Raw genomic sequence first — 24,033 nt, forward strand, 5'->3', positions numbered from 1 at the left:
ACAAATAAATTTTAAATTTAGAAGAATTAATTGATTAATGTTTTAAAAATTAATGAATTATTTCATAAATGAATTTGTAGATTTATTAATTCCTAAGAGCTTTATTTTTCTTTTTTTTTTTAGTCCAATAATCTTTGATTTTATTTTATTCATCAATATAAAAAGTATTATAATTTTTTTTTTAGGGCTACACACAAAATGGAAAGTGGCGCCATATTTTAAATTTATTAATAAATAATATTTCTTTTTTTTTTTTGTTTTTTTAATAATTACTGAATAATTAATTGAAAAGGAAAGTGAAGAAATAAGGAAGAAAATATTTGTAATAATAACAACAAATAATACTATTGAAATTAGTACAAGGAACTATATTCCAATTCTAAAGTTAGTTATTCTAATTAGATAAGAAAAATCAGGTAATATTTAGAGATTTGAAATTAAAAGAGGATTTTGTTTATATATATATAAATAAATAAAAATAAGAATAAAAGGCTAAGATTTTAGATTAATAGTTTGAATTTGGTATTGAATAGCAAGATTTATCAAATTTAAAAACTAATAATAACAAACTTGACTTAACTTATTATATTTTAGAAATTCCTTACTTTAAGTTTGTGTTAAAAACAATGGGTTGGAAATGTACAGTATGTTTGGTAACAAATGATGAGGATGCAAAAGTATGTGTATGTTGTGAATATGCTAGGGAAAAGGATGAAGAACAACAAAAACAACAATCTTCAGGTCCAATCTTTAATTCAAGTATATTTTCATCAACAGATTCTTCTTGTCCAGTATTTACATTTGGAGCCCCAGTAAACAATATGAATACAAATCATCAAAATTCTAGTTGTTTTGTTCCAACTTTTGGTAATAATGAAAAATCTCCAACAACTCCAATAATTGTAGCAGAGGAAACTCCAATTTTACAAAGTGTAGATATTCATCAAGAAAGAAAAGAAGAACAAAAACAGTATTTTGATAAGTTTAATAATGATTTTATTGAATATCAATCATTTATTAAAAAAGTACCAAATAATAATAAGGTACCTTTAGGTACTGTTTGGGTGTGGGGTTCAGGAGAATGTGATCAATTAGGGATAAAGGAAACTTTATTGGATGAGGATTTATGTTTAAAGAGACCAAAACGAATAGAAATTATTTCTAAATATGAAAATATTGTTGATATCTCTTCTGGAGCTTTACATAATCTTATTTTGACAGAAAAAGGTGAAGTACTTTCTTGGGGGTGTAATGATGATGGAGCATTAGGACGTCTTTCATCAAAGTTTAAAGCTAAATTAGAGAAGCTTAATAAGAAGAGTGATAATGATAAGAATAGAAATAAAGATGAAGAAGATGAAGAAGAAGATGAAGAAGATGATGATGAAGTAGAAAATGAAGATGAAGAAGAGCCTGAAGATAGTGAAAAGTATCCAAATAAGATAGAATTCCCATTAGATATGAAGTATTGTCAAGTAAAATCAATCATTAGTGGTGATTGTTATAGTTGTTGTTTGACAGAGAATGGAGAAGTATATTTGTGGGGATCATATAAGGATAGTGGAGGATATATAGGATTCCCAAACTTTCAATTAATGAGTGGAAGCTTAGTGGGTTATAAACAATATAATCCAATAAAAGTTCCAATATTTGGTATGAAAGAAGATTCTTCAAATAAAAGAAATATTGGAAGAAAAAAGATAAAATTAGAAAAGGAAACAAGTATAAAAATGGTAGGAAAAGCTAAAAAGATTATTGGTGGAGAGAATCATACAATTGTTATAACTGAAGATATGAGAATATTTGCATGGGGAAGTACGGAATTTGGACAATTTGGCATAAAACCAGTAGAGGATAAAATGGAAAAGACAAAATACTTATATCCTATAGAAATAGATCATGACACTTTGGGATTTCCTAATCATTTGGTAATACAGGATATATATTGTGGAAGAGCTTCCACATTCTTTGTATTAAAAGATGTTAATAAGAATATTCTTCAGGTATTTGCATGTGGTAGAAATGGTAGGAATGAATTGGGAATATTTGAGAAATCTTCAGAAAATGGATGTGAGAATAATAATAATGAGGAGGATCCAATAGTTTTTATACCAAAAAAGGTGAATATAGCAGATTTTGATACAGAATGTAGTAAATGTAAGAGTACTAAACCAATTAAACAGATTGGAGGAGGACAATATTATTCAGCTTTATTAAATTGTTGTGGGGAAGTATTTATATGGGGAATGAAGGACTGTTGTGGTTTGGAGGGTCAGTTAATTAAGAATGGAAATGAGAAGATTTTAAAAGAAAGGGATATCAAGGTACCTACAAAAATTGAACATCTTAAGAATATTATAAAATTAGGATTTGGAGCAGATAGCTGTTTTGCTATTGATGCGAATGGAATATTATTTGTTTGGGGGATGAATTTGACAGGTCAGATTGGAATTAAAAAACTGATTGATTCAGAAGTTGTTTTGAATCCACAAATTATGAATCCTAAGACTTTTCTATTAGATAATGATGGCTTTGATTCCAATTTTGTTTTAAAAGTTGTTGGTGGATCTCAACATTCTATGGCTTTGATATGGAACGGATCTTATTCAAATAAGTTCATGCTTGAAGAAGAAGAAGAGGAAGAAGAAGAAAAAGAGGAAACTGAGAGAAGTCTTAAAAGAATGAATGCAAAGAGGTTTGATAAGGAGCTGGATATAGAGAAAGAAGAGGAAGAGCAAGAGGAAGAGCAAGAGGAAGAGCAAGAGGAAGAGGAAGTGGAAGAGGAAGTGGAAGATGAAGAAGAAGAGGAAGAAAAAGAAAAGGAAGAAGAAGAAGAAAAAAAGAGAAAGAATACAAAGACTTTGTCCAGAGGAGGAAGAGCTGGAAAAAATGATACAGCAAAGACCGTTATAAAAAAGATTGAGAAGAGTAAATTTGAGAATGGTGGGGTCAAAACTGCCTCGAAAGCCAAAACAAAGACCAAATCCGAACCTAAACCCAAAACTGAGGCAACATCCAAGACAGCCAAAACTAAAGCTAAGACTGAGCCCAAGTCAACTTCTAAACCTGTTGCTAAGGTAAAAACAACCAACTCCAAAACTAAGGCAAAAACTGAACCTAAAACTGAATCTAAAACTAAACCTAAAACTTCCTCATCTTCTTCTAAAGCCAAAACTGAATCTAATTCCATCAAAACTACCTCCAAGGCCAAGACAAAAGTAGATTCAAAGACGAAGGCAACCATCTCTAAAACTAAAACCAAAACTGAACCCAAAACCAAATCCAAAACTGAACCCAAGATTGAACCCAAAATTAAACCCAAAAGCTCCTCTACTAAATCCAAGGCTGAACCCAAAACTACAAAAGCTGCCTCTAAAACCAAGGCCAAGACTATGACAACCACCAAAACTACCAAAACAAAAACTACTGCTAAATCAAAAAATGATACATCTAAATCAACAACTAGTTGTAAAAAAACTACTAGATGTAAAACCAAAGAATAGTCCCAATATAAAAAATATTAGTAATAAAATCTGATTGAAAATCCTTTTAATTATATTCTACTACTAGTAATATTATATACTCGAAGAGAAATTAATTAATTAGAAATTAATTTAATATATTTATATATTATTATTAAACTTTTTTGATCTTAAAATTCCTTTATGATGTGAAAAAGAGAGAAATCCTACTAGAAATACTTTCTCTTTTAACTTGAACTCCACCTACACTTCTATCCCAAATAATAATATCATTTTCAAGTGAATCAAGAATTCTTTATTGGTAAAACAACAAAACCAGAAAATGTTGTTCTACATAATGGACATTTATCTTGTCTTAAAGATCTTAAACAAGATTCACAAGAAATACAATGTCTGCATGGTAATAATATTACATCTTTAGGATTTGACATACATATCAAACAATCCAATTCATCATCTTCTAATCCATATGTATCATATGGTTCAATTAAAATACCATGAGAATTTGATATAGCTTGTTTTAATATTATTGGTTTATACATTAAATATGGAATATTATAATGATCTTGAATTAAATCAAAATTTATCGCAATAATATTATTAGTTAATATTGATTCATCTTCAATTACTCCAATATTAGCACGAATTAATATCAATAATGGTATTCTTGGCATTTCTTTATTTTCTTCATTTTCTGTTTTTATTTTTAATATTGAAGAATCAATATTATTTTTATTAAAATTAATAATATCACTATTCCAAAAGATTTCCTTATGATTACACTTATCTTGAATCTCATAATAATCACCATGATTTAATACTTGATGTTCATCTTTAGAATTAATTTCTTGTTCTTGAGTATCATAATATGGAGAATTTAAATTACATGAAGTTAAATATTCTGGTGTTAGTTTAATTTTCTCAGAATAATCTTGTGATAATCCTTTTTCATAATATTTCTTTTCTGTTATGTACATTGGGTTCAACTTATTAATTAATATCTGATACTTTATTTCATCCAAATTTGTACTTGGTTGATTTATTATCTTTTTTAAATCAATATTATATTTGTTATTACTACCACTCTTACTTTTAAGTTGATCATAATGATATTTATCTAATAATAACTCTGTTGTAACCGATGCTGAAGATAATAATGATGATTTGGTTAAAGAAAATCCTCCAAGATTTATATTATTATTATTATTATTATTATTATTATTATTGTTAATATTAGAAATTGTATTATAAAAGAATGCATTTTCAAATAATCTTTTGATTGACCTACTCAATATTATTGCATTATTACCAAGCAATGAACTATTCCATGTTGAATAATTTAATGAATTACTTATTGTATTTACAACAATATTATCTCTTAATATTTGCTTTATTTTTAGTACAATTCTTGTAATTCTTGGTCCTATATTAAATATTCCTCTTCTTGACATATTTGTATGGTAATCAAAATAATCTCTATCATGACTATTGCCAAAATAATTATAATATCTTCTATTTGATATTTCTGTTGTATATAATATTGGATTAATATTTGCTAGACTTTTCATTGATTCGCTTGGTGAAAAATCAAACGGTACATTCAAATCAGTTCTTTCTTTTTCATCATGATCAATTTCCATATTTTCAAATAATCTAGTTGAATTATTTACATTATTATTATATTCTAAGCCAATATTTGTGTTTTTTTCGATCTTATTTTCTTCAAGATTTTCATTATTTTTCTCTTTTAACTTTAATTGATCAAACATTGATATACTTGATCCTAATGCCATTCTTCTTGACATTTTATTACTAATAGTATTTAATTCATTTTCTACTTTTCTTTCTTCTATTAATAATTCCTTTGCTGCAAAATAATCAACACCCCAAAATAATTGTATTGAATGAGGAACAAAACTATCAACTTTAAATGATACCTCTAAACTATAACTTTCATCTGGGCTTGAAGAAGATGAAGAATTTGGTATTAACCTTGTTTTTAATGTTGATTCCTCCATGATATTCATTACTTGTAATTTTTTTACATTTATTGGAGATATTGAACATCTTTCTCTAATGATTTGTGAAATATGTGACTTTATCAATTTTTTCAAATCATTTGAATATGGACCCAATGATGGAATATTTATCACCTTACCTTCTTCTTGTATTATTCTAATCATTTCATAAAATTCTACTATCTTTGCTAATCTACTTACTAACCATATTCCTGAAATAATTACCAATAATCCCACATATATATTATGAAAACCTGGACTACCGTATAAATCAAAACATAATGCAGGATATAGTTTTGAACATTCTATTATTGATATATCTTCCATTATTATTATTATTATTATTATTGTTAATTTTCTTCTAGTAATTCAAATTCATTATTGCTCGAATATTTACTTAATTACTTCAATTAGAAGTAAAATATCCTCTCTTAACTTAAAGTTCTTTAATCAATAGTATTTAATAATATTCCAATCTCTTTTTTTTGAATAAAAAAACTCTTATTCTTTCTATTAATCACTGTTTTAAATTTTTATTATTTTTTACAGAATATTTACATAAATTTTTTTTTTTAACTGCTTAATGCACAAATGCAACATCCTATTCCCCCCACACATGCAAACCGCTGAACACCGGTATTAAAGTCCTGCATGTTCTATTTTTTTAAATTCACACGTAATATATAACTACATGTGGACAAAACAGTAATAATAACAATAGTAATAATAATAGCAATAACAATAATAATAATAATAATAATAATAATAATATTAGTATTAATAATTATGATAGCATTATTTTTAACAGATTATATGCGATTAGTGGAGGAAAAAAAGATATAAAAGAATCAAAAAGAATCAATTAAATATTTTTTTAAGGAGTTAATAAAGTACCAATAGTTAAAGCAAAATTCAAAATATTTATAACTTTTTTATTGTTAAGGTTCCCTTATGTAAATACCAAAACTTTTTAATTCCATTCAAATTTCTAATATCATGAGCAACAATAAATGTAGTTGAATGGCTAAAATACTTAAAAATAATATTTGTAATCAAAGTCGATTTCTTGTTTGAAGTAGAGTTCATATTCACATTATCATTACAATAAATTACCGGTGGCTCATCAATCAGTAAAATACTTATTTCATTTCTCTTTAAGAAGTAATGAGTAAATAATAACAACCTCTGTATTTGCATTGGTAAATTTAATTCACTAATCTTCCTGTTCAAATAATTATTCATTATGGTAAGTCTGTCATTTCCCATTAAAAGAGGTGCACTTTCATCTGGTTTTTTCTCTCCCACAAAAGAATTTTTGAAATTTATCTTATGGTTAAAATTATTCATGGTTTCTCTTTCTAATAAATAATTAGTTACACCACATATGTTCAATGCAGAAATTATGTTATCATTTGAATAATTTTCAAATGGGTCAACAGATTCTCTTATTGTTGTATTCTCATTAAAAAATACCTCAACAGGAAGCATTGCAACATGTCTCATCATATTATAATCTTCCAAAAATATCTTCATTATTTCTTCATCCACATTACTCCTACATAACTTGCAGTTTACTAAGTGGTTGCTGTTTAGTAAATTATTATTGGAAGAAATTGGATGGCTTATTTTTCCTTTATGTTTCAAAGATTTTGCTATTAAAAATAGTAATGAAGTTTTTCCAGACCCTGATCGTCCAACTATTCCTATTATCTCTCCTTTATTTGCTATAGCATTTATATTATTTAAACAACAAACTTGTTTTACCAATGTTCCTCTAACTTCTGAACGATCTAATTGAGATTTCTCATTCTCCGTTGATAAATTTGAATGATAACCATATGCTGACTCTAATATTATATTATTATTTTGGTTCATTTTTATATTGTTATCATATTTCACATTATTGTTTTCTAATAAATCATTCTTCATTTTGTATTCATCTTTAATAAGCTCCAAATACTTTCTCATCCTTTCCACAGAAACTAATTCCTTTTCTAGTCGCATTAAATACCTCACAACCTCGTCAATTCTGCTTAGAGAACCAAAAGCAGTAGCAATCATTAAAGCTATTAATATTTTTGAACTTCCATTTGAAAAATATGATGAAAATACATTGAAAAATGTTAATGGAATAATAATTCCAACTTGAAGTCTAATCTTTAGCCAAGCTTCCAGAGAAGATTGAATATATATTGGTCTCATAATCTCTTGAAGCTGGCCATATCCATTTTCTAAATAAAATCTGTCCAACTTCTGAGGTCTTATACATTCTTTTCCATCGCATATATTTCTAACTGTATCTACTAATAATGAAATCTCTGAAATATAAGTATTATGTAATAATCTGCATGAATGTATAAAATACCTAAATATATATTTATATATTATATAGAAAAGTATTGAGAATAATATAGTCTGTATTATTGGATATTCTGAAGCTAATATAGATAAATATATTGTTGCCAATACTCTATTAACTGCTGTAACAAATTGTCCAACCCTTTTAGTTGTACAATAATCAATTGTGAGTTGGTCCAAGCTGATTCTATTCAATATAAATGATACTGGTATATATCTGATACAAGAAGAAAGTTTTGATCCAATATATCCTAATAAAAATGAATTATGCAAATTATTCGCAGCTCTTAATCCAACGTAAACTTCTAGAATACCGCTTGCAATGACTGATAGTATTGCCAAAAAAATACAAACAAAATATGTGAAATAAAGAATATCAACACCTATAATTCCTCCAATTTTACTTCCTGTTTCACTTACTAGTGATAAATTACCTAATAGTACTTTTTCTCCAAATAATAAAATGAATTGATGAAGCAATAGTAATACCAAATAAAGTATCATTTCTAATGATGATTCTTGAATCTTTTCAGTAATTGACCAATTTTTTGGATATTTAAATCTATTTGCAGCTTTCAATATATAGAAAAATAAAGTAGAGTATGAGTTTTCTGAAGAGCCACCTAAAACTTCTTTTTTTGGAAGAAGCTCAATAAATTCTTCAGTTTTTTCCTCACAACATTTTAAACTATTTAATCCCATATCCACCCTATTTTCATACTTTATATGAGTTTGGCTATCAGCAATTTCACTTTCATTACCGTTAGAATTACTACTTAAATTTAAGACTTCATCCTCCTCAGTAGAAAGTTCCCACAAATCTTTAGAAAAATCAGTATCAAAGCAGAAATCATTAATAATAGAATGTATACTGGAAGATGTATTAACACTTGTAGTTGATTTTGGTGATTCAATATTGACACCAAAACTCCTATTTTCACCATATTTGAATGGTATTACGTGTATTATAGATTCCAGAATATTATTAGGAAGGAAATTAAGCATTTGAGTATCCAAAATCATTATAGAAAATACATGTTTCAGTAATCCATTTTCATGATTAAATAGTTTCTCAAGTATTGAACAACAAACTGGAGGATCCAAACTACTAAATATTGAATCTAATATCAAAATTGGAACACCATCTTGAAGATTGTTGTTAGATTCATCATTTTTAGATTCAATTCCATATAATGCTCTTGAAAGAGAAAGGCGAACCTTTTGGCCTCTACTGAATTGAACTTGTGAGAATATAGTACTTCTGGCCATATCATAAGTTGAAATACCCCAAGATACAAAGTCATTCCTTAGCTCACAAATATCTATAACTCTCTCCCATGAATCCTGGTCATAATCTCTTCCATTCAAAATAATATCAGCTAGACTCATACCATCTGTAATCCACGAATCCAAGGGAACATAACATACTGGGTTAGAAATGTCTGCCAATATATTCGATATTTCTCTTTTCTTTTGCAATTTACTCCTATTATTACTATTTTCAATTGTTTGATCATTTACTCCTAAAATATCCCTTCTTTCTAACTCAATCCTAATTCCATCCCTACCATTAACTCCAAAAACCACCCTCCTACATAAATCAGTTAACAAATGATTATAAGATATATCATTACACGAAAATATTACTGGTACTCCATACTTCATCTCTATTTTTTTGGGAATGTTGGCGCCAAAAAGCATAGAATCTGCATGCAAAATAATATTTTCATTTTTGTCAATAACTTCAAAAGAAGTCGAAGTTTTGGCGGGAAATTTGCTTCTTGTAATTTGCATTAGTTTTGCAAGTCTATTAAGAGCATTATTTCCTTCTGAGATGTAATATATAAGATAACATAATTCCTGAAGTGGGGTGTAAAAGGATGGGACAAGAATTGCAGAGTCAATGATCATTTCAATACTTTTGTAAGTATCAAAGTGGTTATACCATACATAAATAGAAATAATTCCATAACAGAAATATCCCATAGACCTGGATATAATTTCTTCAATAGTAAAAAAGTATTTTCTGAAAGATCCAAAAAGCATTTCGTTTCGTCTGGATTCAGATAAAAGTTTGTGAAAAGTGGAAGTAAAATGGTCTTGAGTAAGATTTAAAGACCTTGAATTTTCAATAATATTAGTAGTTTCAGCAATTCTCTTTTCCCTATGAGCAATAAATGGCTTTTTGAAGAGAGTACTAATAAATAAAGATATTATAGCTCCAGCAAATAAAGTTGATAAGGAAAAGATTAATAATTTCATGGAATGATCATCAAAAGTTTTGATAGCAATTGCAAAAGTGGAAGCAATTTTTATTGGAAAGATGAATATTCTAATTGAATACGAGATAGCATTTTCTGAAAAATCAGAGTCAACTGTAATCACATTTTGATATCTCGAAATCTTCGACTTTGGAAGTTGTTCAGAATCTTCATTTTGATATAAACAAAAATTAGAATCACAATTTGAAAGTCTTAAAAGTGAAACTCCATTAATAGCTCCAATTACTCTTGCTCTAACTCTCATAATATAATACTTGAGATGAGTGTCAGATAAAAGAAAAGTAGCTTTTAGAATAAAAATGAAAATACTCGCAACCAGACCAGTTTCTTTGCTTCCAGCTGTTCTAGTACCTATTAAAGCTCCTATAAAGAGAATTCCCTTGTATTTAACAAAAGCATCCAAAGCAATCAATAGAAATGTCAATATAACATACCTACAATAATCTTCTTTAAATGCTTTTAATATACTTAAATACATATCAAGTCCTGACCAGTTCTTATCACCAAGCTGATTTTCCTTTTCTTTTATTACTTTCTCCAAAGTTATTGTATCTTCCTTCACTGAATGAATATTATATCCAAATGGGATAGCTTTAGATTTAAGAGTAGTTAAATTACATTTATAATTACTATTATCTTTGTTTTTTTCCTGATCATTTTGATGATTCTTAAATAAATAGTTAACAGTTTTGTCAATTTTATTTAGAAATAGATTGTCAATAAAACTTAATATCGAGCTGAATTTATTTGACATTTTTCCTTCTTTTTAAATGTATTATTATTATGTACTTATTAAAATATTTTCTTGAAATATTGAAAATTATTCAGAAAAAAAACTTCAAATAGATTTGATGACTTTAAACAAATTAAAACCCAGTTTATAAATTATCAAACAAGTAAGAGAAAGTTAATTTCGGGAAGAAAAGTATTTAAAATAATTTAAATACCTTACTCCTTTTAAATTCTCTAAATTAATCTTATTATTACAATAAACTCTTATCAATTACATACAAAACCCTCAAATTCAATTATTTTAACCTTGTTTATTTTAAAAGTACATCAAAGATATCATTAATCCTGTTTATCTTTTTTTCATGACTTTTTTATTACCCACGAGACGTGCCTTTTTGGCGCCAACTGCATTGATGCACATTTGTCAGAATTGCATACCGGCATGAGGGACTAAACAACATAAAAGGGACAAAAGTGACAAAAATCAAAAACAAAAAAAAATGAAATCATTATATATTAAATTAAATTAAATATCAATTAAAGAAAAAAAGATTAAAGCCAGCTTTAGCCCATATTTGTTTTGACAAAGCTGAATAGTTCGGAATTAGTAAATGAATTGTGATCAATTTGTGTGTCCCTAACTATCTTTCCACTACTCAAAACAAGAACACGGTTTACATATTGAAGACTTCGGATATCATGTGATACTATGAATGTAATGCAATGCTTAAAGTATTGGTTAATGACCGATGAAAGAATACATCCAGATCTATTGGTATTTCCCAAATTTTCATTAAAATTTTCTTTATCTGTCCTTTTATTTAAAAGCTTACGACTTCCCATCTGATTTCTTAAAACTACTGGAGGTTCATCAACTAGTAAAATCCTTAATTTTTCTCTTTTCAGGAAGAAGTTTACAAAAAGTAGCATTCTCATCTGGAGAATACCAAATCCAGTCTCATCTAATTTAGTTTCAAGAAATCTTTGAATTGTATTATTTTCATTTAACAAAGCACTTTCCTGATCACATTCTGTTAATTCGGATTCAAGATTTAAGCTATCACTTCTTTCCAAGTATGATCCAAATCCACAAATGTTCAAAGCTGATTTAATATCATCTAATTCGTATTCATTGAGAGGATCAATCATATCTCGAATATTACCATTCTTGGGGAAGTAAATCTCTAAAGGTAAAAAAGCTATGTGACTTAGATCTTCCTGGAACTTAATTACTGATTTAATGATTTCCTGATCAAAATCTTCAAATTGGAATCCAATTCTTTCTAACTTGTCTAATATTTTCTCATTATTTTTTTCCAAACCTGTAACTGTCATTCTTCCATTTGCACACAACAATATATTTGAAAGCACATCCAATAAGGTTGTTTTTCCAGAACCTGTTCTTCCTACTATTCCAACAATTTCTCCTGCACTAAACTTTGCTGTAACTCCACAAATACTTGTAACATGAGTCACTTTTGTACCTATTAAATAAGAATTATCAAAATTGGAGTTTCCTTGAGATTCTAATCGAGAATGTTGCGCTTTAATATTCTCAAGTTCAATTTTAACTTGTCCTTTACTTTTCACATTCTGTTGTACCCCTATTCCACATTTTAAATATTCTGTACCAGCCTCTCTAGATGCAGCCAAATATAGTCTAGATCTTTCTACTGAGACAAGTTCTGTTTCTAGTTTTGTCCAGTAACCAACGAGAATAGACAATAAAGGAGCTAATCCCGTTGCTGTAGCTATAGCTAATGCTAGAATAGATCTAGTTGATGATTCTTGACCACTTGAAATATAAGGTAAAACAATGTTAATGAGTGTAATAGGAATTGTCAATAAAATCTTTATTCTCATCTTAAACCAAGCATCCAAACATATTTGAGCAAATCTAGGCTTCAATACTGAGTTAATTCTATCCACACTAATTTTAAAGAAGAATTCTTTGACTTGGGTAGAAGTTAGACATTTCTTTCCTTTACCAATAGTTTGAATTGTATCAACAAGAGGGGAATATTCAGAAATATAACATGATCTTAAACTTCTACACCCATTAATAAAGTATCGTATAAAGAAGTAATATATTGAAGACCCAATAAGGCCAATTATAATTAAGGTAAGTAATGAATTAGCAGATCCAAAAATCAAAGGAATTACAGAAATGATGACTGAATTTAAAATAATAATAACAAATCGAATTCTTCTGGTAATACAATAGTCAATATGTAGTTGGTCATTAGTGAGTCTGTTTAATATAAAGCTCAAAGGGAACCATCTTAAAATAGAATTTGAAGTTGCTCCCAAATAACCAAGTAATAATGAATTATGGAAATATCTTGCAGCTCTAAAACCAATTCTGATTTCTAATAGAAGAGCAAAACAAATAGAAACCATTGAAATAATTAAAGCTGTATTATAGAAGGAGAACCAAAAAGAAAGTACATTATGCCCAAAGAATGAAGGTATTCCAAACAAGATTGCTTTAAATCTCCCTAAAGTGCTTGAATTAAAGAAAACAACAGAATTCCAATTTAATTGAATACTCTCTTCTCTGAGAATGATTAAAAGTAAGGATTCTCCAAGCTTTACCATAATTGGTGGAAGGATCAATAAAAATATCATTAAGTAGGATTCAATAGAAGAACCTGAAAAATCTTTTTTATTAGAATAGATGTCTTGAATGAATCTTTTAGATCCAGAAATAAACATATAAAAGTAATTAGTAGGATAATAATAACTGAATTTGTTCTTTTTTATATCAATTCTACTAGTTGTCTCCATTCTTTCGTTACTTGGAATTTTGTACTTTTGAAGATATTCTCGGGAATCAGCTTCAACTTGGTTAGATCTTTCCTTAATACTTGAATCAAAAGACACCAATTCCTCAAATGAATTTTGAATACAATTAACAGTTACTTCCTCAGTACTTGTAATCACTTTGTTATTCATATTAATTACCTTATAAGAAAAACCATTATTACTCGAAGCTTGTTTTACAGATTCCAATATTGGAGGTTCTATGACTATTATTGATATACAATCAGATAATAAACCATTTTTAGAGAAAAGTCTCTCAATTACAATCTTACAAACAAATGGATCTAAGGAATTAAGCACACAATCAATTAAAAATACTCTTGGCTTCTTTTCATTTGATGATAAGCAAGAATAAATCGCTCTTGCAATAGATAACCTCACCTTTTGTCCTGCACTAAATTGCTTATCCGTAACAACGAGACGTTTTGCATCATCGAAAGATTTTACACCCCAATTTAAGAAGTCCAACTCTAGGTCACATTGATATATTACTTGTTGCCATAATTTCTCTTGATATTCACCTCCACAAAGAATCAGATCTGATAATGGAAGACCACTTAAAATCCATATCAACTGTGGAACATATCCAACTAAAATCTTTGAAGAGATTTCACAAACATTTTCAACTTGACCATTTTCTAACTTAATCGAAAATAGCCCGCCGGCGCCAACATCATTCATTTGGCCATTTTGGCATGCAGTGGAATTGAAGAGAAACCCAGCAATTCCTTCAAGAAGAGCGGATTTTCCACTCAAAATTTTTCCAAGAACAAAACAAGGTGTCCCAGGAGAGAGTGTGAGGTTGAGATTAATAACACTTGGAGAAACATTTTTTCCACGAGAGAAAGTAATATTATTGAGTACAATACTGGATACAATAGAATTTGAACCAGTGTTTAAGTTAGAATTGATATTTTGGTCTGGGTCATTTTGAGTTAAAAAAAGAAACTGTGCAATTCTTTCCATAGAGATTTTACCTTCAATAATATAATAGACGAAGAAGATAATATCATTAAGAGGATGGTAGAAAGTGGGAATTAGCCATACACTTTGAATAATCATTAGAGAAGCTTTGGCAACAGGGAGTTTGTTGTATAGAATGTAAGATCCAATAACAAGAGTGCAGGATAAGGTAATCCAGTTATCAAATATTTCGCTGGCCATGCAAACATATTTTCTAAGAGAGTTGAAATGTAATTCAACGTTTCTTTTTCTCTTAATTAAATTATGAATAGAGGGAAACAGTTGTTGAGTAACTGATAAATATTTTGACTGCTCGAGAATACGAGTAGTTTCCTCTACTCTTTCTTCTCTTGCTTTGAGAAAAGGTTTTTTATACATTGAACTTAAATATTGAGTGATTGCTGCAATTGTAAAGCATGAAAATAATGCAATTAGACAAAGAATAAGAGGAGTGCCTCCGAACACTGAATGAGCCACTAGAGCTGAAATTAATATATGTATAGGATAAAGTATAATGTTGATGGAATTTGAGACGGCAAATTCTGTGAACTCAGAATCTACTAAGATAATGTTTTGATATAAAGATAGTATTTCTGTTGAGCTATTATTATCTAGAATGCAAAGCCCTTGCTTATTTTTAAGTTTTTTACATTCAAGAAACCTTAAAAGTGAAGATCCAGAAATAGCTGATTGTATTTTAAAGTGTATCCATGAATTGTAATACTCACAATGTGTTGTTAATATGATACTAAATAATTGAAGTATAATTAAAAATAATCCAGGTAGTATATTTAACCAATTCAGTTTTGATGAGGTTTCTGATACAAAAAAGTTGAAGAATTCTTTTGCTTGAAACTTTACAAAGTATGAAATGGCCAGATTAATTGAAAAGAGAAGAAAATAAATGCCATAAAATCTTCTAAATGTTTTAAGTATAACTAAATAAACTGAAAACCAAGTCCATATATCTTTTCTATCATTATAATTTAGCTTATCATAGTCTCTGAAGGCTTTTTCTAATATTTTAATATCATTAATTGACTCCTCGTTTTTATATTCATCAGGTATTTCAGAAGATCGAATATTTCCTCTTTGTTTTTCCCTATTTTCACGTTCTTTAATTAAAAGTAATTCAGCTGTTTTTCCAGCTTTTAATAGTAAGATATTATCAAAGAATGATTTGAACATTTTATTTAGTATAAAAGTCTGGGTAAATATTCAATATTCATACTTGTTTGTATTTGATCTAGTATTTAGTAATTTGGTGAAAACTTTATTTGTGTATTAAATGCAATGTGATTTAAAAAATTATAGTAATATTGATTGAATATCAGAAAATAAGTGTGATAAGAACTTCTGACTTTATTAATCAGGTCTAGTTTGAATGTTATTTCCTTTAATAAAATTAAAACAAATAATTACTTCGATTTAAGTGCATAAATATGTAACTCTTCTAAAAAATTAATATTATTTCTTTAATTTTTGTCTTATTAAATTTAAACTAGTAATATTGAACTTAGATGAATATTCTTATAGATCAAATACTAAATATTAAATCAGAAAATTCATTAAATTATTCTTAATTGATTAATATTTATTTTTAATTTAGAGACAAAACATGCTACAATTATTATTATTTTTTTTAAATTGGCACTGGCTATACCGGTTATATATTTTTAATTTATACCGTTGCCACGTCATTTATTGACATGTGGACAAATATTTAAAAAAAAAAATTGGTTGAAATCATGATTAATAATAAATAAATAAATATTAAAATAAGGTATATTTACAAAAAAAAATATTTTTGAAATTTTCTTACTACATGGTTTTTTATTTTTGTGAAAAGGGAGTTACTAAATGTAACTTTATCTGCTAATAGTTAATATACAAACTGTAATAAATTATAATTAGTATGAAAAGAAAAATACATATAGAAAATGTAATAGAGCTAGTTATTAAGCTTCAAATACTCTAAAGTTGTTATTAATAATCAATAGACGGTTAATGCTTGAAATTTGTTCAAAATGATGTGTGGCAATAACCACTGAGCAATTTGGAAAGTATTTTTTTAAAATAAAGTCAATAACTGAAATGTAACCGCCATCCTCTGTTGTTAACCTATAATTAGGTAGCTCGTCAAGAAGAAGTAGTCTGTATTTTTGACTATTTAAAGCAAGACGAAGCAAAAGCAACATTCTTTTTTGATTCCCGTTAAAGTTAAAGTCACTTATAGGTAAATCAAGTATTTTGAGATTCAAGGGGGAGAGAATTAAGGGAAAAGATTCACAAGATTTAGGTGAAAATTCCTTATCTTGAGTTGATTGGTCATACAGTAAATTCTTCTTTTTATCAACAAGTCCAAATAAATCCAATAAATCTAAAATTTCCAAGCTTGAACGAATATTCTCCGAATCCAAAACCTCTATTAGTTTTAAGTTCCCAGGAAAGTCTACTTTGATTGGAACGTAAGCTATACCAGACAAAAATTCGAGCATTCTAACAGAATTCAAAAGAATGTTTGGATCAATTTCTGATACTTGCGTTATGGTTTTAATTCTTTCCAATGACGATTCCTTCATCCTGTAGTAATCATCCTCTTTCTCATTATAGCTTTTGGTTTCAGTTGATTTATTATTACATAGGTACTGGCTATAACGTCCTCTATAATTATTTCCACTTATGCTCCCACCTCTAAAAATAGACAAATACTTTCTTTTCTCTTGAACTTCTTTTCGTAATCCGTCTTCCAAACCTAGTAACCCACCCTTGACTAAATTCTCAGCCTCATCGTTATCATCATCATTATCATCAACTCCTATTTGCTCATTCTCATCTCCTATTGTCAGTAATCCCCTGTGAACAGTTTTGGCGCCTTTATAAACTTCCATAATCCCACCTATCACCTTTAACAAAGAAGTCTTCCCTGAACCAGTTCTTCCGACAATACCAATGACATCGCCAACTCTAATATTCAAATTTACTTTCCTCAAACAAGAGTACTGGATAAGGTTGTTATAGTTATTAATTGTTGAGGAAAATGGATCATTTCTTAGTTTAAGGTGTTTGCAGTCAACATTGTTCAATGTCATTAATAAAGAAGAATTCTCTGTTGAGTTAGAATAATCAATCTTCAGATTTTCACCAAACCTGTCATCTTGTATAGCCTCTATGAGAAGCTTCATTCTTGTTACTGCTAATAGCTCATTCTCCATTTTTACCCAATATTTCACTGTTGAGGAGGTAATCTTCGGAATTGTTAATCCTACACCAATAATAAAAATTACTATTTGTGGAATAGTTTTCTCATTTCCTTTAGAGTTTGGAAACAATATTGGAAACAAAACATTTATTGATGTTAAAACTACTGGTAATAAAAAATCCAATCTTAATCTAAGCCATGCAAACATCATATTTTGACAATAAAGTGGCGCCATCATTTCGAGCGCCCTTCTATTGCATCTTTGCATCATGTACGAGGATAAATGGTTTTGATGAATATCGTCAATTCCGAGGTTAATAGAGTGTGCAATATCTGATATAGCTGTTTGAGAATTCAGGAAAAGTAGTCTAAGAGTTCTGCAAGTGTTTATAAAGTATGAAAGGTAGTTCCAGTATATAAATAACAAGAAAAGAAAACCAATTGGAATACAAGTCATTGGATCCTTAAAGTTAATTACAAATGAGATAATTATAAATGCGATAATTTTGTTAACTTGGTGAAGAATTTGTCCAATTCTTTTTGTGATACAATAGTCAATTACTAGTTGGTCATTTGAAAGATGACTAATTATACTGGATACTGGAATTATCTTTATTATTGAATAACTTGTTAGGTACCCATATAAAATTGTATTATGAATATAATTAGCAGATTTCAATCCAATATAGATCTCTAGAAAAATTGTTACCACAAAGTTTAATAAGATTATTGAGCAATAATGCATGTACTTAGCTAAGTCCTTAAGTATATTTGAAGTTTTCTTCAAGTTATTAATTATCTTGTACTCAATTATCTTAAATGACAACAAAGGAACTGTTGATAATAATAAATAAACAAAGATTAAGGACTTATTTCTCTTAATGCTTGAGGTCTTATTCATTTTTGTATCAAATTTATATCTTATTTTATCATTTGTATGAAATAAATAATAGTTTAAAGAATTTGAGATCAATCCACTATTTCTTATTGATATTAAGCTATCTAAATCCCTCTTTATTCCCATCTTTCTGTTCTCCTTTTTTAAGCTAATTGATGAATTTGTCTCGGGTATTAAATTCTCATTCATATTATTATTATTAATAAAGTATATTATACTCTTCAAAAGTTCCTCATTTTCACATGGATCTTCACTAATTAAATCCTTTATCCCAAGAATGTATTGACTCATAATCTTAGAATCCTCACTAATATCAGTTACTTTTATTGTACATGTTTTGTTATATTCTAATATTGTCTTATATCTATCTTCAAATATCAAACTTTTACAAGAATTTAAATAAACTGTGAAAAAAAATAAGTTAAGTAAATCTGGACTTATTGAGATTATTCCAAAACTAGAACTCAATATTCCTGAAAGTTTGTCATCTTTATTGAAAAGTGAATAAATCATTCTACAACTTGTCTCTCTATCCAATGAGTCAAAAATATTCTCTATAAAATATATTACACTGTAATTTCTTCCTAAAGGACCAGTTGAAACTAATGATGAAGTTGAATAATCCAAGCTTTTTGTATTTTCAGAGCTCCCAATACGATACACTGAACTTTGAATTAGCTTACAATAAAGAGACCTAGCAAAGGATATTCTGATTCTTTGACCGGTACTTATTTGCTTGCTATTAATAATATCATTCAAATTAATGCTTTTATTGAATATATCAGTATCTAACTGGCAAATATTGATAACTAAATTCCATAAATGATAGTCAAAAGGTTGATCACAGATAATCATTTCTTCAAGCTTAGAATTATCTAGAATCCAAGATTTCTTACTAATATAACAGGATAATTTGGCCAATTCTCTGTTATTATTTAAAGAAACAATGTTCTCTGAATCTTTCATTTTACATCTAAGCAGGAATCTTGAGTTATATATATCTTGACCTGTTGAAGTACTTGCAATATCCTTAAAGAAACTTGGGATTTTTTGATTTGGATTATCTCTTTCATAATCAAAAACTATGTTTAGACATCCTTTATTTAATATTATATTTTCACCAGAACATAAGTCCTGAATCTCAATTTGTTCTACATTATCCATATTAGTTTCATCTAGATCATGGAAATCTATATCATTAATACAAGAATGAGGATCAAATTCTGAAAGGACATCTTTAATTCTATTTACAGCATTTATTGCTTCAGTGATATAGTAGATCATGTAAGCAATTAAAGAAATTGGTTTCACTAGAATTGGTATAATGAAACTAGAATTTGTTAATATAGACAGAACCTCAGATCCTGTATGTTGATTACAATAACAATAGAAGGAAATTGCCATAAAACAAAGAATTTCCATCCAATGAGATCCAATTTCTCCAACACAAAACCATAATTTTCTATATTTATTGAATTTCATCTCTTTGAGTCTATATTTCTTAACCAAATTCATAAAAAGAGTATCATTAATATGAGTAAGTATAAAGTCATCATTCTGTGAAATTGACTTGGTTAAACATGATATTCTTTCTTCTCTAGCTTCCATAAAGTATTTCTTATAGCTACTACTTAACCATTGAGATATTATACTTATTAAACCAGTAATTATAAGTATTATAATACAAAGATAAATAGATTTAGCATCAACAAACATATTTGATATTCCAAATAAGAAAAGTAAACTAAATGGGAAAGTGATAAGTTCCATTCCATAAGATACAATATATTCAGCAAATTCTCCATCAACTGATACAATATTTTGAATCTTGGAGAAATCTTGGGTATCGTCAAATAAAGATTTGCAATTTTTCTTATTTAACCTCTTATTCTTCAACATCAAGTTCATTAGAAACAAAGTAAGAGCTCCTCTAACACGTATATGAAGTGTTTCTGTATAGTAATCAACATAAATATTAAACAGAATTTCAATAATCTGATTGATAATTAGACTAACTCCTTTTACATATTCTGATCCAATTCCAAAACTTTCTTTGAACTTTTTCAAAGAGTAAGCAAGAAAAAACATTGTAAGCATTAATGAAATTTTTAAAATAAATAAAATAGTGTAACTGCTTTTGAAAGCAGAGAATATCATCCAAGCAACTTTCCAAGTTGAAATTTCAGATTCAGGCCTAACCTGTTTATCATTATGGACATATTCAATATCTTTAGTAATAATACCATGTTGATTTCTTTTAAAGCATGATTTGTATTTTTCATCGAGCCTTTTCGAGTCTACCTCCACTTTGTATTGCTTTCCAACATAATTCTTTAGCTTTTCTACATCAAACTCAGCACTTTCCCATATCTTCACATTAAGTTTGTTGATTCTAAAGAAAAAAGGATCTCCTAGTAATGTATACATTTCAATAGTTTTGTAACTTTGCTCTATTACTTTGAGTTTATTTTATATTTCTAGTACATATTCCGATACAGTCAATATATCTATATATATATCTATATCTATTTATATCTATATATATATATATATATATAGATATATATATATATATATATTTAATATATATGATCCTTTTCAAACTAGTTTTTGTTCATAATTCACTCTGATAGTAGTAATTATTAGTATTATTATTAAAATGTAATTGTCTGTCAGTTCTCGTATATTAAATTGTTACAAACAATAACACAAGTAATAAGACTGATAGTATTTGTACTTAATTGCAATGATGACTCTAATATAATATAAATAAATTTAATTAATTAATTTCTTTAAATTCTCTTTAAATACGACGAGTGCAATTTTAAAGATACGTATATTAATCTTTTAAGTTCCTTTTTATCCTCTCCAAAGAGTAATTTTTGCAAAAAAAAGCAAAGAAATTAAAAAATGTAAAAAGAGCTAATTTTTTTCGTTTTAAAGGAAAGGATTTGTTTTAATGATAACAAGTTTTTGAGAAAGAAAATTCTAAAGAATAGAAGCTAAATCTAATTTATAACAATCCACATTAAAATTAATTAATTAAAAACCCCATCTTTTATTTAAAACTAACCCTAATCTATATAAATTAGACAATTAAGTAGCTTTACCTTTATTTCTATTACTATTTATTTTTTTTAATATTTATTTCCCCACAACTTAATTGTCCATTAAATTCAAATTGCAGTACCGGCATTCCCGCCATTTCCCGCCAAGTCAAATAATATTATAAGAGACGAGTATTTCAAGGCAAAAAAAAATTATTAAAAAAAACTGTTGGGGGTATTGGCGCCAAAAACAGATTTATTTATTAAACAAAACGTAGTGAATGAAATTAAAAAAGTTGAATATTTTAGACTGGAAATATATATCTATATATATATATATATATTAATTTAAAATGATTAATTAGAATAATCAAAAAAGAGGGGGAAAAATAAAGCATTTAAGGAAATAAATTCAAAGTTGGAGGGTGAATTTGTAAATAGCGGGTAATGGATTACTATTAATATTGACATTAGACTAAATGATAACGAATCAAATTAGAGAGAAAGCAAAGGAAAAAAAAATAATAGTCAAGAAAATATTAGTATTAATAAATTAAAATAGAATTTTGGTTTAGACCTTTAAATTGGTTTGTATCATCTTTCTGAATCCCCCCCTAAGCTAAGAAAGAAGGCTAGGTTTAGGAATAATAAAGGATTGATTAAAAGATTAAATTGTGAATAAAAATCTTGAATTGAATCCTTTTTTTATATTCGATTTGGTATTTTACAAGGTACTAGATCAGAAATATAATTGAAATTTTTTAAGAAAAGTACAAATCTTCAAGTAAGAATGAGTACTGAATACAGAGTGGGTTTTGCCTCGAAAGAGGATATTATAGAAAAAAGTACTTATGGAGAATGTGAGGATAGGACAAAAAGCTTGAGCTTCAGTAGTGATGTGAATAGTATTACTTATGATGAAGCATCTTCATCAAGTGAGGAATATCCAGAATATAGTTTATTACGCACTCAAAGTTCTTTAGCTCCACCAATTGAGGCTTCTGCAATAGTAGATGTAGAAGAAGCATGGAAAGCCTTATCTAAAGAATTAGAAGAAAGTCATTCTAAACCAACAATTCGTACTCTTGGGACAGTTTTTGTAACAAGAGAAGAGGTTGGAACAAAAGATTCAATTGAATATAGATTATTTTATAAGAATGAAGATGGCTATAAGATTTCTCCATGGCATGATGTACCATTATGGTTTTCAGAAACACCTCTTTTATATAATATGATAATTGAGATTCCAAAATTAACAAATAAAAAATTTGAGATAAATACAAAAGAGGAATATACACCATTATATCAGGATCGAAAGCTGGAAAGACTTAGAACCTATCCAGGTCCAATTCCTTGGAACTATGGTGCTTTTCCACAAACATGGGAAGATCCAAATAAGAAGGGAGATGAGAATGTTGATTTTAGTCATGGTGATAACGATCCACTGGACGCTGTTGAAATTGGAGTTGGACCTCTTCCACGTGGAACAATTATACAGGTAAAAATTTTGGGTTGCCTTGCTTTAATTGATGATGATGAATTGGATTGGAAAGTTGTATGTATTCGTGTTTGTGACCCACATGCATCACAGCTAAATGATATTACTGATGTTGAGAAATATTTCCCTGGTACTATAGATAGAATTAGGAGATGGTTTGGGCTTTATAAAGCAGTTGAGAATAAAGATGTTGCAAAGGTTAATATGTATGGACATTTTGGAGAGCCTCAATCAGCAGAGTTTGCTCATTCAGTAATTTTAGAAACTCATCATTCGTACTTACGTCTTATTAGAGGAGAGGCAATGAATTCATCATCATTATGGATACCAAAAAGTCTTTCGAATAATGGAGAAACAGAATTGTGTCATACAGTATGTTCCACAAATAGCACTGCTACAGTATCTAGCAATGATATTGGAGGGCTTTCTGTAAATGATGATTAAATGATAACATTATATTTATCACAATTTTTAAAGTTCAAAATTCACTATAATATGACACTTCTTTCTTTATTTTCATACGAATATTGTATTGAGCTGTATTTAATTATCATTTTAACCTTAATATTACTATTCAATAAGAACTACTTACTAATATTATAAATTCACTAAATTTACGTTCATTCTTATATTTAGATTGTCAAGATTTATGAAATATCAGGACGATTATCCATATACTTTAACTTTTTTTAATAGATTTTTATCATTTTATTGTTATATATACTTAGAT

At 27.9% G+C, this 24,033-nt stretch overlaps 6 protein-coding genes across 6 annotated transcripts; 2 read left to right on the plus strand and 4 right to left on the minus strand.

Annotated features, from left to right (window-relative positions):
* Positions 1 to 626: 626 nt before the first annotated feature.
* cgd4_1350 (regulator of chromosome condensation) lies at positions 627 to 3,503 on the plus strand (the record flags this gene model as incomplete). Its single annotated transcript, XM_001388021.1, has 1 exon — positions 627 to 3,503. The coding sequence occupies one exon, from the start codon at positions 627 to 629 to the stop codon at positions 3,501 to 3,503; it is 2,877 nt and encodes a 958-aa protein (XP_001388058.1).
* Positions 3,504 to 3,766: 263 nt separating this feature from the next.
* cgd4_1360 (ring domain containing protein) lies at positions 3,767 to 5,827 on the minus strand (the record flags this gene model as incomplete). The annotated part of the gene is made up of 1 exon (XM_625732.1): positions 3,767 to 5,827. The coding sequence occupies one exon, from the start codon at positions 5,825 to 5,827 to the stop codon at positions 3,767 to 3,769; it is 2,061 nt and encodes a 686-aa protein (XP_625732.1).
* A 594-nt stretch (positions 5,828 to 6,421) lies between these two features.
* cgd4_1370 (possible ABC transporter with 11 transmembrane domains, AAA domain) lies at positions 6,422 to 10,894 on the minus strand (the record flags this gene model as incomplete). The annotated part of the gene is made up of 1 exon (XM_625733.1): positions 6,422 to 10,894. One exon carries the CDS (start codon positions 10,892 to 10,894, stop codon positions 6,422 to 6,424), a length of 4,473 nt encoding a protein of 1,490 aa, XP_625733.1.
* A 542-nt stretch (positions 10,895 to 11,436) lies between these two features.
* Positions 11,437 to 15,876, minus strand: cgd4_1380 (possible ABC transporter with two AAA domains and 14 transmembrane regions; the record flags this gene model as incomplete). The annotated part of the gene is made up of 1 exon (XM_625734.1): positions 11,437 to 15,876. A coding segment is annotated over one exon (4,440 nt), but the record flags the coding sequence as incomplete, so codon positions are not given.
* Positions 15,877 to 16,616: 740 nt separating this feature from the next.
* On the minus strand, positions 16,617 to 21,185 carry cgd4_1390 (possible ABC transporter with AAA domain and 12 transmembrane domains; the record flags this gene model as incomplete). The annotated part of the gene is made up of 1 exon (XM_625735.1): positions 16,617 to 21,185. The coding sequence occupies one exon, from the start codon at positions 21,183 to 21,185 to the stop codon at positions 16,617 to 16,619; it is 4,569 nt and encodes a 1,522-aa protein (XP_625735.1).
* Positions 21,186 to 22,595: 1,410 nt separating this feature from the next.
* Positions 22,596 to 23,747, plus strand: cgd4_1400 (conserved hypothetical protein; the record flags this gene model as incomplete). Its single annotated transcript, XM_625736.1, has 1 exon — positions 22,596 to 23,747. One exon carries the CDS (start codon positions 22,596 to 22,598, stop codon positions 23,745 to 23,747), a length of 1,152 nt encoding a protein of 383 aa, XP_625736.1.
* Positions 23,748 to 24,033: the final 286 nt, after the last annotated feature.

This window comes from Cryptosporidium parvum, chromosome 4 (genome assembly GCF_000165345.1).
Source record: "Cryptosporidium parvum Iowa II chromosome 4, whole genome shotgun sequence".
NCBI classification, from domain to species: Eukaryota; Apicomplexa; class Conoidasida; order Eucoccidiorida; family Cryptosporidiidae; genus Cryptosporidium; species Cryptosporidium parvum.